Raw genomic sequence first — 23,090 nt, 5'->3', positions numbered from 1 at the left:
AAATTTCCCCTAAAGAAATATGACTATGAGTATAGCTCTTCTTTTGTAATATATATCAGTATTTTTTCATGAATGAAAAGCAAACTGAGGGAAGAATAATCATGTGGGTGTGATCTTGTGTTGTGGTCTTTGATATTCTGTGAACTCCTGAAAGTCCTTCTGCACTGCAGCGCTGGCAGCATGCTGCTGCCCCTGGTGGATGCCAGCCTTTCTACATAAAGGCTCTAATTTCTTTGTGAAATGCTGTGCTCTCTTGCAGAATGAGGTCAATGCTATCAAATGGGATCCTTCTGGAATGTTGTTAGCCTCCTGCTCTGATGACATGACATTAAAGGTAATGTTGGTTCCTAAAGGGATGAGGTGGTTAATCCTATGCAAACCTTTGTATGGCACACAGCCCTTTACACCCTCATCACGTGGACCATTACTTTGACATTGTCTTTTCTCCTTGATTTTCCTGGTTTCTAAACTAAATGTCTTGTTCTTCCATGGAGTTTTTGACATCTGGGGCATGGTTCCATTTTTTTTCCACCCTTTTGGTTTTATTAAAAAAAAAATGGGGGGGGATCTTAAAGGGTAGGGAATGGGGGCGTAGCCCGGTCTCTCATGACTGCTTCCTGCTGGCTTTGGGGATCGAGGGATCCAGGGAGTGTCCGATTATTCTGACGATGTCCTGTTGTTTATGTCCTGTCCACTGGGGTTTTGAGGTGGCTGATTGAAGAAATCGCATCTGTCTGGCTCTTGGGTAGCTGGGTCATTGTTAAGATGCTGGAAAACAAAAGTCGCATTAGTAGAGAAAAAATTAGTAGAGAAGAAAAGAGGAGGTTTGGGAAATTAAAGAGGAGATTTTGGGAAATGAAAGGGGAGATTTGGGGTGGGGGGGTTTTAGGAGGTTTGGGGTTAAGAATAATAAAAAATTGAATGGTACTTATTCTGTTAATGATCCGTTTGGGCCTGCTTCAATCAGGTGGGTTGGGCTGGCTTCTTGGAGCCTAAAGGAAATGTCTTAAAAGAAATAAATTCTTAACCATGTATTATATTTTGGGCATTGCCTTAACATCCAGGAGACACTGCTGCAGACAGTGGTGAACCTGTTGTGTCAAGGAACTTTGTTAAGAATTTGCTTACCACCTGAACCTTTGGCTCCGTGTCTGATGATGAATCCTGTAATGACAGCTGAGTGGTTATTCAGAAATTTAGAAAAAGAGGAGAAAGGAAAATATGTTGGCACAAGAGGGTTGAGTAAAGGACAGGACCTCTACTTTCCTTGGACTGGAGTCCTCTGGAACTTAAGAGAACAAGGTCCTGTCTGAGTTACTGTGCCTGGCTGACTGCTTGCTGGCTTGTGAATATCTCACAGACCTGTTGCCTAAGTGATACCTTAGGTGCACTAGAATGAATGGTACTGAGACATTCTCAATTAGGGACACAGTATTAGCTCACACTGTTACCAATGCCTCTTCCAGATCTGGAGTATGAAGCAGGATATATGTGTCCATGACCTCCAAGCTCACGGCAAAGAGATATATACCATCAAGTGGAGTCCCACAGGACCAGGCACCAGCAACCCGAACTCTAACATCATGTTAGCAAGGTAAAGCAGGGCAACTTCACAGCTCTGTCTGCTTCCTGAGCACACCTTCACTCTCTGTTACTTAGTGAGTAGCTCAGCTGGGAAGACTCACTCACACTTAGAAATAGCAGGGTTGAATCCCTTCCACACTGAACAACATGGGAATTCACTGCGAAGGGGGCCAAGGACATGGAAGTATAACCTCCCTCAGTATCCATGGAGGTGGTTCTGGGACCCCCTCCCCTTATGGGTACCAAAATCCATAGATGCTTACTTCCCTTTGCCTATAGCCTCTAAATGCATTCCCTGTACTTTAAATATCTCTAAGTGTCCTCTATTACCCATACAATGATAATGCTGTAGTAGACTATGTAGTTTAGGTAACAGTGACCAACAAAAGGGTCTGCACATGTCCAATACAGTTTTTCATGGGTTTGGCTTGGTTTGTTTGAGATGGAGTCTCATTATGTAGCCCTGAGTACCTGGAACTTGCTGTGTACCACTTCCTCTGAGACACTAAAGTTACAGGCCTTCACAATAATGCATTTTTCCCTTCCCCCTCAATGGTTTTTTATCCGTAGTTATAAAATTATGAATGTGCAGGTATAGAGGGCTGGCTTACTAGAGTGAAAGTTTTTAAGGCAAAGAAAGGAAAATAAGTGTTTAGCTTGGAGCTCAAGTTTGTTCTTTTGAAGCTCCATTCAGGTCTGTGGTACTGGGATTTTGACTAGATATAAGTGATTCCCTGCTTTAGCCAAAGGTGACCCAGATCTCTTAATATTGGAACTGTTGAATAGCCAAGGCCCAGAAGCAAGGGGCCAGAGGTACCTCATCCAAACCAAGTCACTTTGGACTTTAGACAGCAGAACTGTTATATCCTGATGCATGTTAGAGTCCAGGAAACATAACAATCCATTCTTGGGCTTTTGGTGCAGGGATGGAAGCTCTTGCCTTGTGCATGCTGGGTAAGTAGTGTACCACGGAATACACCCCATCCCTCCTCTTGGTAGTGAAAGCATTTAGACAGATGAACTAAGGCAATTATGAGCCAGAATCCAGGACTTTTAGAATGATCTGGAAACCATGATAATGGATCTTAGGGGTTTGAATTATTCATATACTTAGTCTGGACAAGACCAGACCCCCAAAGGAAAGTTTGGTTTCTAAGGAGCAATGGGAAGCTTGGTCTGTGTTGTTCCAGAGGCTGAGGAGGAAGTGACAATAGGTAGGTAGTTCTTCTATAAGGTAGTAGTCGAGTGAGCAGTCTTTCCAACAGCTTTGTGGTAAGTGTTCAACCAAAGACTGTCTCCAAGAATAGATGGTGACACTTGACTATACCTCAGTGGTAGATCACTTGATTGGAATACACATCATCACCAAAAACTCATCCCAAAAGAAACTTAAGCCACATACACACAAATATTATAAACACTGAGTGACTGAACTAGAAGATCCCCAAGGTCTTAATTCTTTTTTTTCAATAATTATTCAAAAACCCACTTGCATATCAGTGATGTAATACTACATGTAGCGGTCATTTTTAATGACTAGGGAGATGCTTCTTTCTATCACATAATACATATCAGGAACAAATATATTATCCTGTTAAAAGAACAAAAGGACACACTGAACCTCGTGAGACCATTGGAGATACAGAAAGCCAGGTGGTAACAGCTATGTGATATGTAGTGTTTTATATCTGAAAATAATTAAACTCTGTAGCCCTTGCCACTGTGGTTGTATATGCACATGTGGGTTTGGATTTTCTTATGTGTAAGTGCATCTTTACTCAGCTTTTAAATTTTTTTTTCTAGTCCTATCTGGCTGGATTTGTAGTTGTTCAAGCAGGTATATTATAAACAATGATGGTGTTTTAGAAAGGTTAGTTGAGTAGTACACAAAAACATTTTGTGTTCAGAGGTGAGGGAACTAGAGAAAGAAATGAACACAGTGGCTAAGTGGGAAAGTACCTATCTGGCTTGTACAATGTCCTGGGTTCTGTTTGGTGGCAGCTTCACTTTTCTCTGGAGAGAAAAGGCTCACTAGAATGTTCTCTTGAAGCAAATTCAAGTATGTTTTAAATATTGCTAATAGGCAGTTCGCATGAGATACATCATAAAGATCTTGAAAGCCAACCCATTTCTGTGGTTGTGTTCCCTGCCGTCTTCCTAGTGCTTCATTTGATTCTACGGTTCGACTGTGGGATGTGGAGCGAGGTGTTTGCATCCACACACTGACCAAGCATCAGGAGCCCGTCTACAGTGTGGCGTTCAGCCCTGATGGGAAATATTTGGCCAGTGGATCCTTTGACAAGTGTGTCCATATCTGGAATACTCAGGTAATGTCTTGACTTCCTGTGGCCAAATCCTTCCTGAAAAGCATATTTTCAGTTCCTGGGCTGGCAAGAGGGCTGGGGGAATGAGTTATTCAGGAGTGAGTAGAGTGAGCCTTCCCATGGAGATCACAGATTCTGTGTAGTCTTTGTGTTCCCCAATGATGTACGGTTTTCCCTACGTACAAGCCTGGAGTCCTTTGGACTCTTTCCATCTGACTTCCAGCCAGAACATTTAGCTTGTCACCTCAGGAGCATTCTCTCTTGGAGTAACCACTGTCTTCAGCTTTCTTATCCTGGCAGGGACCTACTTCGTGTTAGAGAAAAAGCATGACCTAGTTTTGTCACCTTAGAAATGCTGCTGTTTGTGGGAAGCCCCTGTAGGTGGCCTTTATAAAACCTTCCCAGGGAGACACTACAGGACAACCAACTTTATCTTCTTCCTGTCCACTGTGGAACAACTCAGAGATAAAGGAATATGAGGTTTGGAGTTTTAACATTTGAAAGTATTACTTGTTTAATACAGGATCTTTGAATACTAGATTGTCATTTCAGCAGGAACTGAAAAAGGAAGGAGTTGGAATTAGTATAGCCACTGGATATCTCTGGCCTGACAGAGATGAGAGAATTCTGATTATTGAGCAGAAGTGGATGAAAACTAGTGGGGTAGAATGGGTGGAAGTATTACACTGGGCAGTTCTTGGTTTTCTTTTTGGTGCTGGGAATCCAACATGTAGAGCCTTGGAGGTGGCAGGCAATCGTTCTTCCCTGTGCTATGTCTAAACCCTTGGTCATCCCAATTGAAAATTAGTTAGGGTAAGTTACTGAGAAGAAAGAGCCAATTTGTTAGACTTGAGGAGAATTCAGTGCCCCACCTTTTCATTCCTTTTGGTTGGTTGACATTTAGAAGGATATGAATTCTTAAGTTCATGCCCCTTTGTGGCAGGGGAAGCAGTAAATAAGCCATGTTCTAGCATTCCACAGACATTTCAGGGACATACCCCAAAAGTTAGCAGCATGTTTCCGGGTATGCCCATAGATGCCTGTCACCTGCATGAGCTGTATTATCAAGAAGCAAAACAGAACAAAAGGTAGAAACGTGTGCAGAAATAACATCCTCATACAGAGAAAACAGATTTTGCTAGTGATAGCTCACTTTAAAAGTGCCAGCAAGATGAAAATGCAGGTGCTCCTTAATATCTTTGAGGGATAGCTACCCCCCCCCCCCCAGGGATACCTGAATTTGTGCAGCCCAGTCACTTGTATAAGACGGTGTGGTATGGTATGTGTGTAGAGCTGATGCACATATACATTTACTAGGTGACTCACAACACTTGGTACAATATGACATGAATATTATAGGAATAGTTGTTAGACTTTTTGGTTTTTCTTATCCTCCCTCCCTCCCTCCCTCCCTCCCTCCCTCCCTCCCTCCCTCTCTCCCTCCCTCCCTCTTCTCTCCTCCCCTCCCCTCCTCTCCCTCTTTTGCTTTGCTTTCCTTTTTCTTTTCCTTATTTAATACTAGGGATTGGATCCAGGGTCCTAAAACTCACCCACTGTATAGCCCAGGTTGGCTTTAAACTGAATCCTCCTCCAGCCTCTGGAGTAGCTAGGATTGCATGCTGGCTTATTATATTGTAGGATTTTGAGGGGCTGGGGTGGGAGGTAATGGTGAAATGAACCAGTGGTATTAGGTTCATATTGAAGGGAGCCAGGGAGTTAATTATTTTGAGACATCTTAGAACCCACATTAATTCTCTTATTATAAACATATATAATACTGTTGGCTTTCTGTTGTCCACAGCCACAATGTTTACTACCCTTTATTTTTCTGTGTAAACTGAAACTAATATTAATTTCAATGCATTTTTATTATGTTTTGCTACTACTTGCTGTAGCTTGATAATGGTAAATATATACATATATATTAATTATAATAAGTAAATATGTGTGTGGCATCGATACGTCATTGTTGTGGATAAGAACTAATGAATAGTTGGTGACCACTGGGGTTAGTGGCTGTATATAAGTCTTAGTTCACTGAAGGAATACAGCTGATAAAATGAAGCTGTACCAAAGAGGGATTTGTTAGGCCATGGTCTGGCTAGTCCAAGAATAGCTGTCTGATCAAAAAGGAAAGGCCAATCAAGAATCAATCTAGTAGTTGATCGGGCCACTAGGCTGGATGTTTCAGCTGGTCTTCAGTCTACATTAGAATTCTGAAGACATAGGCTCTATTACCAGCCAAATTATTACTTAGCAGCAGGATAGATAAACTTGCCAGTGAGGACAAGGAAGCCAACAGCAAAAGCTTACGTCTTCATGTCTTTTTATGTGGGCTGACTCCAGAAAGTGTGGCCCAGATTTAGGGTGGGTCTTTCCACTTCAAATGATCCAATCAGGAAATTGTTTCACAGGCATGTCCCTGATGCTTGGGTTTTAGTTGATTCCAGACATAGTCAAGTGGACAACCAAGATTAGCTCTCTCATACATGCTTTATAAAGATAAGCTGAACTGGCTTAGGCAAGTCTAGAGAAACCTTGACTCCCATATCTCATGACATACGTCAAGCCAACCACTACAGATACCGCAGCACAAATGTATGTATTCATCCTTCCAAACTACATATTCAAACTGATGGGAGTTTTAAGTTCATGATATGCTAATGCATCTAATTGTCTAATTGTTGGTAGGCTGGTGGTGTGCTCACGCAAGTGCTCTAAGGAGGAGACAGATAATCAGAACAGAAACTAGGTAGGGACTGGAGTAGGTAGAAAGACCTCAGCCCAGAGGACTGACCCAAGCTCTAGGAAGGAGACAAGAAAGGATGGCTTAATAAGAGGGTGCTCGGGTAGCCATAGAAGCTAAATAACGACTTAGCAAAGCCAGTGGGGAAAGCAGGGAATGTGGTTTAGTGGTAGAACTCATGCCTATCACCCTGATGCCGTTTTTAAATCCAGCCCTGAATGGTGGGAAAAGGTCAAGAGGAGGTCATGAGTTAAAGCTCCCCCTCTGGTAGGTATGCATCATTTCTTGTGCTCCCAAGTGCCATGCGACATTGCTGGGCATAGTCATGACTAGCTGAAATGTGGTGGCAGTTCTGTGGGTAACAATAGATTGGTGTTTATGGAAATCCCTTAACTTTTGTGTTCTTGAAAGCTCACTGATCAGATAGAGGTTTATGGAGGAAGAGTGCCCCCTTTTACTACTGTCATTTTGGGGACCTCTTCTGAGTTATCATGACAAATGCTTTGCTTTTCAGAGTGGAGGTCTCGTCCACAGCTACCGAGGCACAGGCGGCATATTTGAGGTGTGCTGGAATGCTCGAGGAGACAAAGTGGGTGCCAGTGCTTCGGATGGCTCTGTAAGTGGCACCTCTGATCTACTGGGAGTTAGGGGTACAGGGCAGCTGATCCCCTGATCCAGCACTAGATCCTTCCAAAGACCTTGTAAGGCTTCTCTGTCCTGCTGTGCCTTATCACCTAACAGGTGCTTGGTTACCACATACTATGTGCACGTGCAGGCATGACTATGGGAAGGAGGCTTCTCTTTGGGTTGAAAATAGCCTTGTCTTTGCCCCAGAATGTCAGTGAACTTGATTATTTTTAGCTGCAGTGACTCTACACACATGTGTGTACCCTAGTATATTAAGGAATATCTGGAGTCATACTAGGTTGTCACTACTTTGGCGCAGGGTGCTATTTACTGGTGGAGTCAAAGGATGCTGGTAAGTCTCTTACAATGCTCTAGATGCCCCACTTTGGCCAAGAAATATCTGGCCACAAATATCATTAGTATATAGGCTGAGAAACTTGTTCCTATTCCGTTGCTATGTGTATGTTCTGGCCAAACATCGTCATGATAAGCCATAGCTTTCATCAGATAGGCCTCCTGGTTTCTGTGGATCTTATTGTGGTCCATTAGCATGTGTAATTTTTAATTTGCCTCTGAACTTGAGGTTGCAATAATTCTAGGATGAGGTGCAATTCTGACTGATGGACCAAGTTATTAGTGTGGCCTGAAATTTGTTGTTATCTGCTCAACTATGTAGGCATCCTATTTGTGACCCCTGCTGATTACCTTAGACACTGTGAGTTCTGGAATCATCCATGACTTGATTTTTCCTTTCCCTGCTCTTTGCTAGAGTTTGGTTGTTCTGATGTTCAGAAACTAGCCCCTAGGGTTTCTCTCTCTTTTTGAGTCTTCCATTATAAAAACTTTACAAGCATCAAGTTGGTAGCTAAACTGTACCTTGCCAGCATTTGATTGAAGGCACCTGATATTATCTCTCAAAGTAACAGACACTTTTATCTTTCCTTCCAGGTCTGTGTTTTAGATCTCCGAAAGTAAACACAAAATGTAGAAAACCATTCTAATGGACCAGCAGTGAATGTGTGGGATTGCAGCATCCTTCCTATGATGGGCTCTAAACTGTGTGAACTTGACTTGTTCGAGTCTACTTGGAAATCACCTGTCCCTGGCCACAGGATTCTTCCCCCTCCCACCCCACCCCTAATCTACATCCAGAAGTTTAAAACAAACAAATACAAAGTCATACACATGGTTGTATCACAGGAATATGGTTTCCACCTAAAATGTTCAGCTGGGGAAGGATGAAGCCATCAGCTACATGATGCATGGTTTGGTTTCCATCCAGAACAGGCTCTAATGACTGAACAGGGAAGGAAGAACATAAAGCTGTGCCAAAAAATAAAAGGTTTAAAAAAAAAGAAAAACAAAAACAAAAAAAAATACAAAAACAAAAAAGAAAAATGCTGTGATAAACCAAAAGGGAGGAAAAACCTGTCCCTTATGGTATTTCCCTCCTATCAATTTGGATACTACAGTTGCTCTCCAAAAGACCAGTTTGTACCAATGAAACGTGTGACTTTGTAATCCCAACGCTGTATTTTCTAGAACCTTCTTTGGTGGTTTTTCTATCTGCTAAAATTCTGTGGTCTGGGGGCCTCCCACCTCAGATGGATACTGTTTTTGGCTTATTCTTTCTGTCCTCCCTTGTTGTTCCCCACTCCTTCCTCTGATGTCCTTGCTCTGGTGTGGTCTCACTTTTAATGAAATCCTACATAGATATGGCCACATGCACACAACGGATCTTTGATGGACAGCACTCTCCTTCCCTCTCATCCTACCCCTTCCCATCGCTTACTCTCTGTCCCTTTCTCATAGTTGCTTCACATTAGGTCCCAAAGGCACTTTCAGAGCTTAGTAAGTGCTTTATGTAAGAAGGCAGGGAGGGGGACTTTTTACAGAAAAAAAAAAGACTTATAAGAGAAAGAACCTGGAGTATTTTTTGAAAAAAATATTTTTATGTTAAAATGACTTTAAAATCCTAAAATGGCCATCAGACATAGAGAGTTTTGTGAAATTCATATTTAAGAGACTAAGAAGACACTGGCAGAGTCTGAGGTGTCTAATTACCCCTTTCCCTTCAGCTTCATGAAAGGCAGTTAGGAAAACCGTGGATTGGGAAGCGTCCTATGGAAGAACAAGGGATTTGTTTTGGCAGCTGGTGGGGAAGAGCCCCACCAGTTCGGCACCAAGCGGAATGCTGAACTGTTCGATGCACATTTACTTCAGCAGCCAATAGGAAGACAGTGAAGAAGCCACCCTGATCCACAGTGTGGCTCCATGGCACCTGCCAGCTACTTTCTCACAGCAGTGTAGCTACAGATGGGCACTTTATCAAGAGTGTGCTTGGTGAATCTCGCAAAACCGACCCAAGGGCCTCAGTGCCACTCAGTCTTGTGAAGACAATGAGTATCAAGGGAGACTTTGAATCCTAAAAATGAATTATGACCCAGGTAGAATGTCATAAATCATTTCTGCCCACTTTACAATTTCTCTTACAGAAGATTAGGACAACGCTTTTTTAAAAAATGAGGAAAAGGAAGAAGTTTTTTGGTTTCTGTTCTTTTTTTTTTTTTTTTAAACTAAGGAGTTGTGTGCCTGGTAAAGTTTGCCATCATTGAATCAGGTGACCTTGGTTTTGTCATAACTTGATACAGACTTGGTTTTTTTGTTTTTTTAATTAGTAAAGGGGGATAGGTAGACCAGAAGGGGGCTGGGCCAAGTCAGTGGGGCTGCAAATGGCAGTATACAGGGTCCAGTCTACAGCTGAGGCAAAGTTGTTACTTAGAGGAAAGTATCCATATATGGAGCCAAAAATCAACCAGCAGGAAGGTGAGGCGCTTCCTCCACAACAAACAAATGTAAGACCAAGAATGTGAATTGGCCTCTGCTTTCACATGTAAATTATGTGAGCCCTCGTATGCAAGTGTTGTGTTACTGAGTTGAGCTGTGTGTTTGGACTCTGGCACCTAAACACTTAGCAAAGAAAGCCTGAGTTCCATGGGGAATTTGATTATAGCAGGTGTCTCTGTGGATATGATGTTTCCTGCCCTGAGACTGCTTTAGCTTTAGAATATAATTTTGGAAGTCCACTTAAAACCCATCTTTCTTCCCCAAATTTCTGTTCATCTCTATAGAAGATCAGCTGTTAAAATTCAGCCTATTGTAGGGACATGGCTGTCATTTGACAGTTCCACATTGCTGAACGATGGTGATGGGTAAATGGCACATAAGGGGTTCATCAGACAATCTCTGGGTGTCCTGGCTACACCCACCCAGATGAATCTGAGCCACATAAGAATTACTGTTTTGGAGTCAATGGCTGTGAGACTAGGACAAAAAGGTTCAATCTACACAAGGAGAAACCTAGAGACCATTTATTTCCCTGGCCTTGCAGTAAAACATGGACAGGAATTTAGTGCTGGCCACAAGGGGACCAAGCAGAAGAATGCAGCCCACACCCCTGAAGTCCATCCCCATAAAACAGTTAAATCTACAGCTGTTTCTGAAGCAGCCAGCATTTGGACACCATCATTTGCCCTGCTGTCACAGGGCATGTGCATCATCTTTGTGGTGAAGGGGTGGCCCGTGTGTAATGCTTGTTACCTAACATTGTTTATAACTCCTAAAACATTGTGAGGAATGGTTAAAGTCTTGTGACCAAATTCAACCTTGAAAGCAGTGTAGTGACATAGCCTTTACAGGTATTTTTCCTTGAGTTTGAAGTAACCACACACCATTCCCAGCACATCAGGATGCTGCCTGTAGAGGACCGAAGGGCCAGATGGACATTACAAGGTTCAACTCTCTGACCCCACTCAACACCGTAGGACTTGACTTTTTGTTCTGTCTAACTAAGAAATAGATCATGGAGCCAAGTGAAGTGCACTTTGTCACATGTAAGGATCTGCTTTGTTCCTTGTTGCTTTTCCCTTTTCAAACCTTTCGTTCTACCTTTCCATTCTGTTGTCAAATGCATAAATGTTTGTTCCGCAGCTCACTGAAGTTTTGAATTCTGGCTTGTGCAGTTTTTATTGTCTGTGTCAGACGTACAGCCAGACATGGTCCTCTTTCCGCATCTTCCACATTCTCTTAAGCACCATCAAAACTCCCCTCCCCTTCTGTCCTCTATTCCCCCACTCCCGCTCACCCCTCACGCTCTTCAAGAAGAAAAAAGAATCACCTTGTGTGTTGTAGATCATTTGTTTCAAGAGAGAATCAACAGATCATATTCAGTGTCTTGAATAAATTGCTCTATTTTGATATTAGAGAACATAGTGACTGTTTTCTTTTTCTTCGTTTCGTCTTGCCTGGTATCTCCGACATCTGACAAATGAAAGAACGATGTGAATAGCTTTTCTTGTTTCTGTGGCAGGATACCCAACAAAACAGTTTTAGAAAGGAAAGATTTGTTTTGGCTCTTGGAGAAGGCACAGTCCATCGTGGTAGAGAGGTTGTGGTGGTCTTGGGCCCCATCCGTGGTAGAAAGACTATGAGGTGGTATGCTTATCTACCCATAGATCAGTAAGTGACACAAGCACCATAGCTAAACCAGCTACCAAGGCCTCTCAACCTCCCAAATGTGAGGCCATCATAGAAAGGGGGAAGCTCAAAGCCCCACCCCATGGTTAGGGAGATATTGAAGCTCACTCAAATAAGAGTGAAGATCGAGGACACTTTTTGGACCAGATGAATAGGTGTGAAACCCCTTGGGTTGCCCCAGTGGGAAAGTGTCAGGCAAAGTAGGGTAGAGCAGGAAGTTTCCAGGTCCTGTTGGGCTAAAGGATACCTTGTGCAGTGGAGGAACACTGAGTAGATGATCTTGTCTAGTGTAGTAATAAGGGCTATGGGGTTGCGTCCCCAGCACCCCGGCTGCCTGCTTGGCTAGCTTATGCCCCGAAATAATTACACGGACACTGTATTCTTTTAAACACTGCTTTTCCCTTTAGCCCTAGCCCTTAGTGGCTAATTCTGTTATCCCGATCAACCCATCTCTAATAATCTGTGAGCACCGGTCTTACCGGGAAAGGTTCAGCATGTCTAACCTGGCGGCTTGCTTCATGGCGTGTGTCTGCCTGGGAGCGGGGCATGGCGTCTCTCTCAGGTGTCTGCTCCCGAGAGGAGAGCTGTGGAGTCTGAGCTCACTTCCTCTTCCTCCCAGCGTTCTGTTCTGTTTACTCCTCCCACCTATCTCTAACCAATGAGAGCCAAGCAGTTTCTTTTTATTTAACCAATGAGCTTCCTCCATCATTTCCCCTTTTTCGGTTTAAACAACAACAAAAAAAAAGGCTTTAACTTTAACATAGCAAAATTACATAAAACAGTTATCAAGTAAAAGTTACAATAGTCTTTATCATAACTAAGGAAAACTATAACTATAACTAACTATTCTTAACTCCATCAAAGACTCCAGAAAGATACAATACTACTAAGCAAACAAAAAAGCAACTTTTAAAACTAGAAATGACAGAGACATCTCGCTGCCTGGACAGTCACCCAAAGTTCCTCTGTACCGTTGGGGCATCCATCTTCAGTCTTCAGGCCCATGCTATCCAGCAGACATTTCCATAAAGCAGGAAAATTCAAAGTCAGTTCAGTCACTATCTGTTGTGTCCTGCAGAATGTCTCGCAGACTCTTTCATGAATCAGGAACCCTGAAAGATCATCTCACCTTAGGCAAGTTCAGTAGTCCTCTCTCTGTGGGTTCTCTGTGTCCAGTTTATGCAATAGTCCAGGCAAGAGCAGTTTCTTGCCCAAATGGCTATCAAACTCCATAACGAGCCTCTTCGATGCCCATCTTCCTCTTGAAGTAGATTGGTGCTGCCAGGAGCAGAGTGTCTCATTGTCATGAAAAGTCCTAAGTTATTAAAACATTTAAAATGCCATATTCTATAATCTTTGAAAGATATGAAGAATGCCTATCTAAAATATATCTATATACATCTAGAAAATCTTAACTAACATGACTACAAACTTGACTATTATGATTATCTATTAACAATCTATATTTCTAATTATACATTACATTTTGAAATGAACTACACAATCACAGTACCTTAATCAAGATCAGAAACACATACATAATAACAAAATTGACCTTAAATTTAAATCACTAAAACAAAATCCATATCAATGTAAATTATTCATATCTCTATCATATCCCCCTTTAAATGTAAAAGAACGTTTATAAACCATATTTGGGAACATGGGCGCAGTTTTTTCTCTCCAAACTGCTTCCTGCTGAATGGGGGCGTTGTTAATTAGGTCTTTCATGGTATAACCTGTGTGCTAGGTTCATCTCAGTTGGCAGTTGAGGGAAGCAATTTTTTTTAATTAATTTATTTATTATGCATACAATATTCTGTCTGTGTGCATGTCTGCAGGCCAGAAGAGGGCACCAGAGCTCTTTACAGATGGTTGTGAGCCACCATGTGGTTGCTGGAAATTGAACTCAGGACCTTTGGAAGAACAGGCAATGCTCTTAACCACTGAGCCATCTCTCCAGCCCCCGAGGGAAGCAATTTTTTGAAGGCATGCACAGGAACCATTCAGGAGGACGTGGTCTATCATACCACATTGGGATGGAAGCAATCCACAGACTCTCACCCTCTGTGAAAACAAAATAAGAAACTCCTTTCCAAAGTATCATATCCTTAGATCCAAATTCAAATTATCTATGTTGGATTAGTTCAGCATTTATAAATAAATATCTTTTAGCAGCTGTTGCTCCTTCCTCAGCATTCAAATAGTTCAAAGAGAGCATAATAGCATACAGTATCAAGATTCTCTGTGTATTTTCCATCTTTGTTCGTTTTATTTTAACCTCTATTTTGTTTATTTTTACTTTTAACTTTTTGCTTTTTGAGATAGGTTCTCTGTATCTTTGACCTGAAGTAACTCTGTGGACCAGGCTGTCTTTGAACTCTCAGAGATCCGCCTGTCTCTGCCTCCCAGGCATTTGGGATTAAAGGTGTACACTACTACACCTTGAACTCACAGAGATCTGTTTGTCTCTGCCTTCTAGGCACTGGGATTAAAGGCGTGTGCCACCACACCTTGAAGTCACAGAGGTCAATCTCCCTCTGCCTTCCAAGTGTTGGGACCACACACAACAACTCTCTTCCTTTTTTTTTTTTTGTTTTTTACTTTAAGAACTTCAACTTTTAGTCTGCATATATTTTTAACACACTGTAAACCATATAAAAATTTTCTTTGTCTTTGAATCTCTCTTTACTGTATATCTCTCTTTTTCTGACCACATGAGTCTTTAATTTACCAAGCAATATCAGTAGGATTAAAGACGTGGCTTTGCCGGCTAGATGTAGCCCATTCCTTAGCTTTCCAGCCTCATGGCGGAGGTACTAGCTGTAACCATGTTTACTGCCACAACTCTATGGCATTTCAAGGTCCCTGCCAGCAAGCGAGCTTCAGCAGCCTGTGCTTGCAAACGGCTCGAACCGCCTGCGTAAAAGAGTCAGAGTTTGCCCTGGCAGGACAGCCCAGAAAGCTGGCATTTTTAAACGGCGGCGCAGCTTTTTTCCTGCTACGGCTGAAAACTGAAAAGCATGCGTTCAGCTTTTCGTCAAACACTGTTTAAATGTTTCGTGGCAGGACCTCTTAAAAGAGCTGCAAGCTTTGCAGCTAAAGCTGCGTCAGGAAGCCTCTCTTAGAATGAGAGCGCTTGCTTGCCTCTAACAAGCAGAGCAGACCCGAGAACACAGCGAGTCTAGTTGCCATCAAACAAATCGTAGCACTTTACTCCAAATGCTCTATTCAAAAGCTCTGTCTCCCGCAGGAACCAGACAGAGATCGCAATGGCGGCACAGCCCCAGGAAATCGCGCTTTAAAATGACACAGCGTTTTTTCTGCTGCTGTTGCTGAATCAGGAAATCTCTCTACAGCACGCCACCAACAAACAGCAAAAATCTGTGTTAAACTCTCTCTCCCTTATTTTTAAGCCTTATCATGTTTTTTAAGTGGATTTAGTCCATCACGTTGGGCGCCAATTGTAGTAATAAGGGCTATGGGGCTGCGTCCCCAGCACTCCAGCTGCCTGCTCGGCTAGCTTATGCCCTGAAATAATTACACGGACACTGTATTCTTTTAAACACTGCTTGGCCCTTTAGCCCTAGCCCTTACTGGCTAATTCTGTTATCCCGATCAACCCATCTCTAATAATCTGTGAGCACCGGTCTTACCGGGAAAGGTTCAGCATGTCTAACCTGGCGGCTTGCTTCATGGCGTGTGTCTTCCTGGGAGCGGGGCATGGCGTCTCTCTCAGGTGTCTGCTCCCGAGAGGAGAGCTGTGGAGTCTGAGCTTACTTCCTCTTTCTCCCAGCGTTCTGTTCTGTTTACTTCTCCCACCTATCTCTAACCAATGAGAGCCAAGCAGTTTCTTTTTATTTAACCAATGACCTTCCTCCATCAGTCTAGGGACTCCCAGGACTCAGTCCCCATGTTCCTAACAGTCCAGAATGGCCATATCTTTGGCCAGAATGGTCTGAAGTTGTTTTTGTCATAGGTGCTGACTACATAGGTCATGGTGGGAAGATGTAAGATTCTTTTAGTTAAAAGAATAGTGGTCTTAGTCCCCCTGGATATGAGAGAATAGTCTGAGGCCCCATGGAGTACTGGGCATGATCTGATGCTCCCTGAATCAGAGGGACACATTGTATGTCCTCTTGGGAAATAAGGAAACGTTCCCCTTGGTCAGAGAAAGTTTTTATATCCTCTTAGTAGAGGGAGTGTCTTGAGTTCACCTTGTTAAAGAGGAAGAAAGAAAGTCAATTCTGATCCAGGGATAGTTCTAGTGACACCTTTATCAGATGAGGAATGTGTATCTCTTAAGAAGAGGTTGGCTTGGACACAACCTTGTCAAAAAGAAGTTCTGAGAACTAAATGGGAATATTTTGAATTTCTCTGGAGAGAGGGGCAAAATCCCTAGCTGAGTTGGCCCAATAGAAAGATCTAGTTCCCTAATTATTGGACAGATGAAGGTCCCAGTTTACCTTGTACAGTAGAGAAAGGTCCCAGCATTACCACATTAGCTTCCAGCACTTCCCAGTTCCAAATATCCATACATGTCATGGAATCTTTAGATCAAAGAACAATCAGAACATGGTTTTAACACAATGAGTGGTTGTCCCAACTTGTTGATGTTCCAAGAGTTCTGTTCAGTTGTTCAGGTCTATGAATGAAAGATGAAAGCATTTCATTTCTTTTTTTTTTTTTGTTTGTTTGTTTTTTGAGACTGGGTTTCTGTGTAGCTTTGGATCCTGTACTGGAACTTGCGCTGTAGACCAGGCTGGCCTCGAGTTCACAAAGATCACCTGCTTCTGCCTCCCAAGTGCTGGGATTAAAGGCGTGCACCACCACCACCTGGTCATTTTCTAATGACCACCTTGAAGGCAGATGGCCAGGTTCGTTCAACTTTGTGATCTAAACTAAGAATGTCTGAGGTGCCATGGGTCTCAAGAATATTTGCCTAGCTATCTTGCTGAGACAGGGATGCTTTAAGGCCATCTTCGTTAGAATGAAATAGGCATTAGTTAGTCACAGACAGAGGATCTTTTAAAGCCTCCATTGTCAGAGGGGTAGGCCTGAAGCCCACTAAACAGAGAATATAGGTCTGAGGCCCCTTATTTACAGGGTCCCTTTACCAGAATGGCATGTTCCAGACCACCTTGAGCAAAAATGGAATGTCTTAAGTTCTCTTAGTCAAAGTGGAAAGATCATAGCCCCACCTCTTTTCTCTTGTGCAGAGGGAATGGTTTAAGTTTACCTTGGTCTGAGGTCTACTCGATAAAGTGTGAGACTTCTTTACACAAAATGAATGTTTAAGACACCCTTGGACAAATACCTAGGTCTGAGACAGACTTCCTATTAAGTGAGAAGGAGTAAGAGCCCTTGGGAATAGAGGAAACACCAAGATCATCTTGTGAGGATATTTTGCAGCTGAATTGGTCAAAAGTGAAGGTCTGAACCCTTGGGCAGAAAGGAAAAGTCCCATACAGCCTTGGAAGGAAAGGAAATGGAATGTTCCCTCTATCTTGTACCATGGAGTAAGTTCCCAGCACTGATTCAGCATGCTCCAATTCTTCAGTTTAGAATATTCACCAAGAGGAGACCATTCGCCAGTCTCAGCATTCTTTTTTTTTTTTTTTTTTTTTTTTTTTTTTTTTTTTTTTTTTTTTGGTTTTTTTCGAGACAAGGTTTCTCTGTGGTTTTGGAGCCTGTCCTGGAACTAGCTCTTGTAGACCAGGCTGGTCTCGAACTCACTGAGATCCGCCTGCCTCTGCCTCCCGAGTGCTGGGATTAAAGGCGTGCGCCACCACCGCCCGGCTCTCAGCATTCTTCAAGCAAGTTATATGTCTGTCCCAGGCTAGATTGCCTCCTCTAGTTTGTGTTCGTCTGTCCAGCTATGGGCAGGCCATTCCACTTCTCATGACTGGCTTAAAGGCAGGTAACTGGGGTTCCAGACTCTTGGTTATAGACTCTAGACTCTAGGCTTGTTCAGAGAGAGAATTTCTCATAGTCCTGTTGTAATAAGGCCACTTCATTTCCCCAGCTGCCCAGACTCCCAAAATAACCACACAGAAAATGTATTAATTAAATCACTGCTTGGCCATTTACTTAAGCGTATTGCTAGCTAACTCTTACATCTAGAATTAACCCATCTCCATTATTTTATATTTTACCATGAGGCTCGTGGCCTACGGACAAGGTTTCATCATATCTGTCTCTGGCAGTGGCTCCATGGCTTCTCCCTGACTCCTCCTTTCTTCAAGCATTCAGTTTAGTTTTCTACTAAGCCACTGGATGATACAAATTCTTTATTAACCAATGGTATTCACAGCATACAGAGGGGAATTCCACATGACGGCCCCATTGTCAGAACTATAAGGTGGGAGACCTCCTTGGTCAGTAAGGGGAAAGTGTTAGGCATTATAGGACAGAGAAGGAAGGTCTAAGACCTTTGGAGAAAGTGAGTGTCTCAGGGTAAATTGCACGATGTAGAAAGGGTCAGGCACTCCCTCACCAGTTTACAAATCTTTGGGAACTCCATTGCAGGACTAGCAGCAATTTGAGCATTCTTGTAACAAGCTCAATGGCAGTCCTTTTTTTCCGTGTTCCCCTTACGCTCACATTCAGCTGTATGAGTGTTGCCATGAAAAATGTAGCCTCTCCACTTCCCATGACCGATCTGAATGTAGATGGCATAGGTTCTATGCTAAGCATTTTACTTTTCTGCCACTTCAATCCAGAGTTCTCTGAGGTCCCTTTGGGCACAGGTGTGTTTATTTGCCTGGCCACCTAGTTCAGGCGTGGAAAATTTAAGGCCCTCTTAGTTGAAGAGGTAGATATGAGGCGCTCATGGACAGAAGGCTCTAAGCTTCCTTGGTCATGTGGGAGATACCTGGGGCACCCTTGATCAGAGTGTGATGGTCTGAGATCCCTTTGGTCACTGGGCCAGGTCAGTAGCCCACATGATTAAAGGGGAATATCTCAGGTCCCCTTTGTGCAGAAAGGGAATGTCTGAAGTCTCCTTGATTAAAGGAGAGAGTCCATAGATTTCCCTTAGGCAAAACATGAAAGTGGTAGGTTCGCATGGTTAGAAGTAGTAGATTTAAGGTCCCTTTTGGCAGTGGGAAAGGTCTAAAGCCCTCTTAGTTAATAGATCTGAAGACCTCTTGTGCATAAGTGGTAACTCCAACACTCTTTCAGAGTCCCTTGGTAAGAGCAGCTAGGTCTCAAGTTCTCTTGTGCAGTAGTGGGGGTTCTAAGGCCCCCGTTGTGAAAGAAACTCTAAAAGTCCCCTTGGAAAGAGATTTGTGGTCTTCTCATTAAGAGAGAGAATGTTTGAGGCCTGCTTGAGGAGAGTAAAATATTCTGAGACCAACTTGTTAAAGGGGGCATATTTGAGGCCATGTAGGCCCGTAGGTGAGGTTCTGAGGTCCTCTTGCATACAGGTGGAATGTATGAGGCTCTTTTGGTTAGTTGTGTCAGGTCCATGACCCTGTTAAGTAGAAGGAGTGAGTCACAGGCTCCCTTAATCAGACTGATTAGAGCTCTTGGCCTCTTGATCCTTGGTAGCATATCTAATGCTTTCTTGGCAGAAGTCAAAGATGTGAATCCCCCAAGTTCTGAAAGTATAGGTCCGAGGTCTTTTTGATCCATTGAAGAAGGTTCGAGGCCTTCTTGGGTGGAAATAGGTCTGATACACCATCTACCAAAAGTGGAAGATCTAAAGCCCTCCTTGATCAGATGGAGCATGTCTGAGGCCGCTTTGGGAACAATGGAAAAGTCTGAGGACTTGGCATAGAAGGAGAAGAACTAAAGTTCCTTTCATAAGAGAGAATAGGTAACAGACACCCCCTCTTAAATAGGACCCATGCAAATCCCCACTGGACAGAGTGAGAAGATCTGAGGCCTTTTTATGCAGAAGAGGGTAGTCTGAGACCTCTGAGGACAGAGGGTGAAGGTCTGATCCATCCTTGATCAGAGGGAATATTTCTGAGTGCCCTCCCCTTGGTTACAAAGAGCATATCTGAGGCCAAGTTTATTAGAAGGGGCAAGTCTAAGGCCGCCTTGTCCAGGGTGGGAAAATTTGAGGTCCCTTTTATTAAAGGGCTTATGTCTGATGCCACCTTCATTAGAGTAAGAAAGCCGAAGGCCCTGTTGATAGGAAGGAAAAGGTATTAAGGCTCCTTAGGAACAGCAGATAGGTTTCCATTTCCTATTGGAAAATGGAAGTCCTTTGAAGTCTACATTGGAAAATGTAGGGATATTTATGGTCTCCAATGGGAGAAGGGGCAGGCCTGAGGCCCCCTGTTTGTCATGGGAGAGATTGGTACTCCCTAGTGTAGTAATAGGAGCGGCGGGCTACTTTCCCGGCACCCGGCCGCCCGCACGGCTAGCTTTACCCAAAATAATTACACAGAAACCGTATTCTTTTAAACACCTCTTGGCCCATTATATCTAGCCTTTTCTCGGCTAACTCTCACACCTGGACTAGCCCATTTCTAATAATCTATGTAGCCCAAGAGCTGGCTTACCAGGAATGATCTTAACCTGCGTCTGCCTGGAGTGGGAGAATCATGGCGACTCCTTGACTCAGCTTCTTTCTCCCAGCATTCCGTTCTGTTTACTCTGCCTACCTAAGGGTTGGCCTATCAAGTGGGTCTAGGCAGTTTCTTTATTAATAAGAAATCACTCCCACATCATTTCCCCTTTTTCTGTTTAAACAAAAAAGAAAGGCTTTAACTTTAACATAGTAAAATTACATATAACAAAACAGTTATCAAGAATTACAGTTACAATATTTATATCTACTTTATCTTTTATCATAACAAAGGAAAACTATAACTACATATCCATTCTTCAACTCCATCAAAGACTCCAGAAGGATATAATATTACCTAAGTAAACAAGAACTAAGAAACTTCAAACTCTATAAATGACAAAGACACCTCGCTGCCTGGACAGTCACCCAAAGTTCTTTTGTACCGTTGGGGCATCCATCTTCAGCTTTCAGGCCCATAGTATCCAGCAGACATTTTCATCAAGCAGGAAATTCCAAAGACAGTTCAGTCACTTTCTGCTGTGTCCTGCAGAATGTCTCGCAGACTCTTTCATGAATCAGGAACCCTGAAAGACCATCTCACCTTTAGGCAAGTTCAGCAGTCCTCTCTCTGCGGGTTCTCTTTGTCCAGTTTATGCAACAGTCCAGGCAAGAACAGTTTCTTGCCCAAATGGCTATCAAACTCCATAAGGATCCTCTTCGATGCCCATCTTCCTCTTGAAGTAGATTGGTGCTGCCAGGAGCAGAGTGTCTCATTGTCATGAAAAGTCCTAAGTTATTAAAACATTAAATACCATATTCTGCAGTCTTTGAAAGATATGAAGAATGTCTATCTAACTGAAAAGTATCTCTATATATCTAGAAAATCTAACTAATATGACTACAAGCTTGACTATTACTGGTGATTATCCATTAACCTATATTTCTTAATTATACATTACATTTTTTAATGAACTACACAATCACAATACCTTAATCAAGATCAGAAATACATATACATATAACAAAGTTGACTGTAAAATCCACACCAATGCAAATTATTCATACCTATATCATTTCCCCCTTTAAATGTAAAAGAACGTTTATAAACAATATTTTGGGAACATGGGCACAGTTTTTTCTCTCCAAACTGCTTCCTGCAGAATGGGGGCGCTGTTAATCAAATCATTTAGGGTGTAACTTACCATTTAGGTGCCAGGTTTATCTCAGTTGGCAGTTGAGTGAAGTAATTTTTTGAGGGTGTTCACAGGAACTTTTCGGGAGGTTGTGGTCTATCATACCATATCGGGATAGATGCAATCCAGAGGGTCTGGTCTGTAGTAATAAGAGTGGCGGGCTGCATCCCCAGCACCCCAGCCGCCTGGCTAGCTTATGCCCGAAATAACAACACACAAACTGTATTCATTTAAACACTGCTTGGCCCATTTCTATCTAGCCTCTTCTAGGCTAACTCTCGCACCTGGACTAGCCCATTTCTAATAATGTTTGTAGCATCCCATGGTGCGCTTACCAGGAAGATTCTAGCCTACGTCCATCCTGGGTTGGAGCTTCATCATGTGTGTCGGTCCAGGAGCCGGGAGCATGGCATCTCTCTGGGGCGGCATCTGCTCCCGAGAGGAGAGCTGTCAAGTCTGAGCTCACTTCCTCTTCCTCCCAGCATTCTGTTCTGTTTTCTCCACCCACCTGTGTTCTAACCTATAAGGGCCAGCCAAACAGTTTCTTTATTTTTTTTAACCAGTGACCTTCCTCCATCATTTCCCCTTTTTCTGTGTAAACAAAAACAAAGGAAGGCTTTAACTTTAACATAGCAAAATTACATATAACAAAACAGTTATCAAGTAAAAATTACAATATTTATATCTATTTTATCTTTATCATAACTAAGGAAAACTATAACTATAACTAACTATTCTTAACTCCATCAAAGACTCCAGAAAGATACAATATTACCTAAGCAAACAAGAAATAAGCAAACTCTAGAAATGACAGAGACATCTCACTGCCTGGACAGTCACCCAAAGTTCCTCTGTACCGTTGGGGCATCCATCTTCAGCCTTCAGGCCCATGCTATCCAGCAGACATTTCCACAAAGCAGGAAATTTCAAAGGCAGTCACTATCTGCTTGTCCTGAAGAATGTCTTTCAGACTCTTTCATGAATTAGGAACCCCGAAAGACCATCTCACCTTTAGGCAAGTTTAGCAGTCCTCTCTCTGCGGGTTCTTTGTGTCCAGTTTATGAAATAGTCCAGGCAAGAACAGTTTCTTGCCCAAATGGCTATCAAACTCCATAAGGATCATCTTCGATGCCCATCTTCCTCTTGAAGTAGATTGGTGCTGCCAGGAGCAGAGTGTCTCATTGTCATGAAAAGTGCTAAGTTATTAAAACATTTTAAATGCCATATTCTGCAGCCTTTGAGAGATATGAAGAATGCCTTTCTGAAATATATCTCTATATATCTAGAAAATCTAACTAACATGACTACAATTTTGACTATTATTTATGATTATCTATCAGCAACCTATATTTCCTAATTATACATTACATTTTAAAAATGAACTACACAATCACAATACCTTAATCAAGACCAGAAATACATATACATATAACAAAATTGACTTTAAAATCCATACCAATGCAAATTATTCATATCTATATCATATCCCCCTTTAAATGTTAAAGAACGTTTATAAACCATATTTGGGAACATGGGCGCAGCTTTTTCTCTCCAAACTG

The 23,090-nt window shown here is 42.5% G+C and overlaps 1 protein-coding gene across 17 annotated transcripts in view; it reads left to right on the top strand.

Moving 5' to 3' along the window:
* The window catches only part of Tbl1x (transducin beta like 1 X-linked), a 187,136-nt gene extending 178,717 nt beyond the window's left edge, over window positions 1-8,419 (top strand). For all 17 annotated transcript variants that reach the window (XM_041642351.1, XM_041642350.1, XM_041642353.1 and 14 more), the window contains 5 exons: window positions 260-334; window positions 1,467-1,594; window positions 3,746-3,911; window positions 7,169-7,270; window positions 8,230-8,419. In XM_041642351.1, the coding sequence (XP_041498285.1) occupies window positions 260-334; window positions 1,467-1,594; window positions 3,746-3,911; window positions 7,169-7,270; window positions 8,230-8,256 (498 nt within the window). In that variant the 3' untranslated portion in view covers window positions 8,257-8,419. The remainder of the gene's footprint in view (window positions 1-259; window positions 335-1,466; window positions 1,595-3,745; window positions 3,912-7,168; window positions 7,271-8,229) is intronic.
* The last annotated feature ends 14,671 nt before the right edge of the window (window positions 8,420-23,090 follow it).

This window comes from Microtus oregoni, unplaced genomic scaffold (assembly GCF_018167655.1).
Source record: "Microtus oregoni isolate MIOR12 unplaced genomic scaffold, Mior012 000074F_001, whole genome shotgun sequence".
NCBI lineage: Eukaryota > Metazoa > Chordata > Mammalia > Rodentia > Cricetidae > Microtus > Microtus oregoni.
The sequence above is the reverse complement of the archived record's forward strand: the minus strand, read 5'-3'. Positions and strand labels throughout refer to the sequence as shown.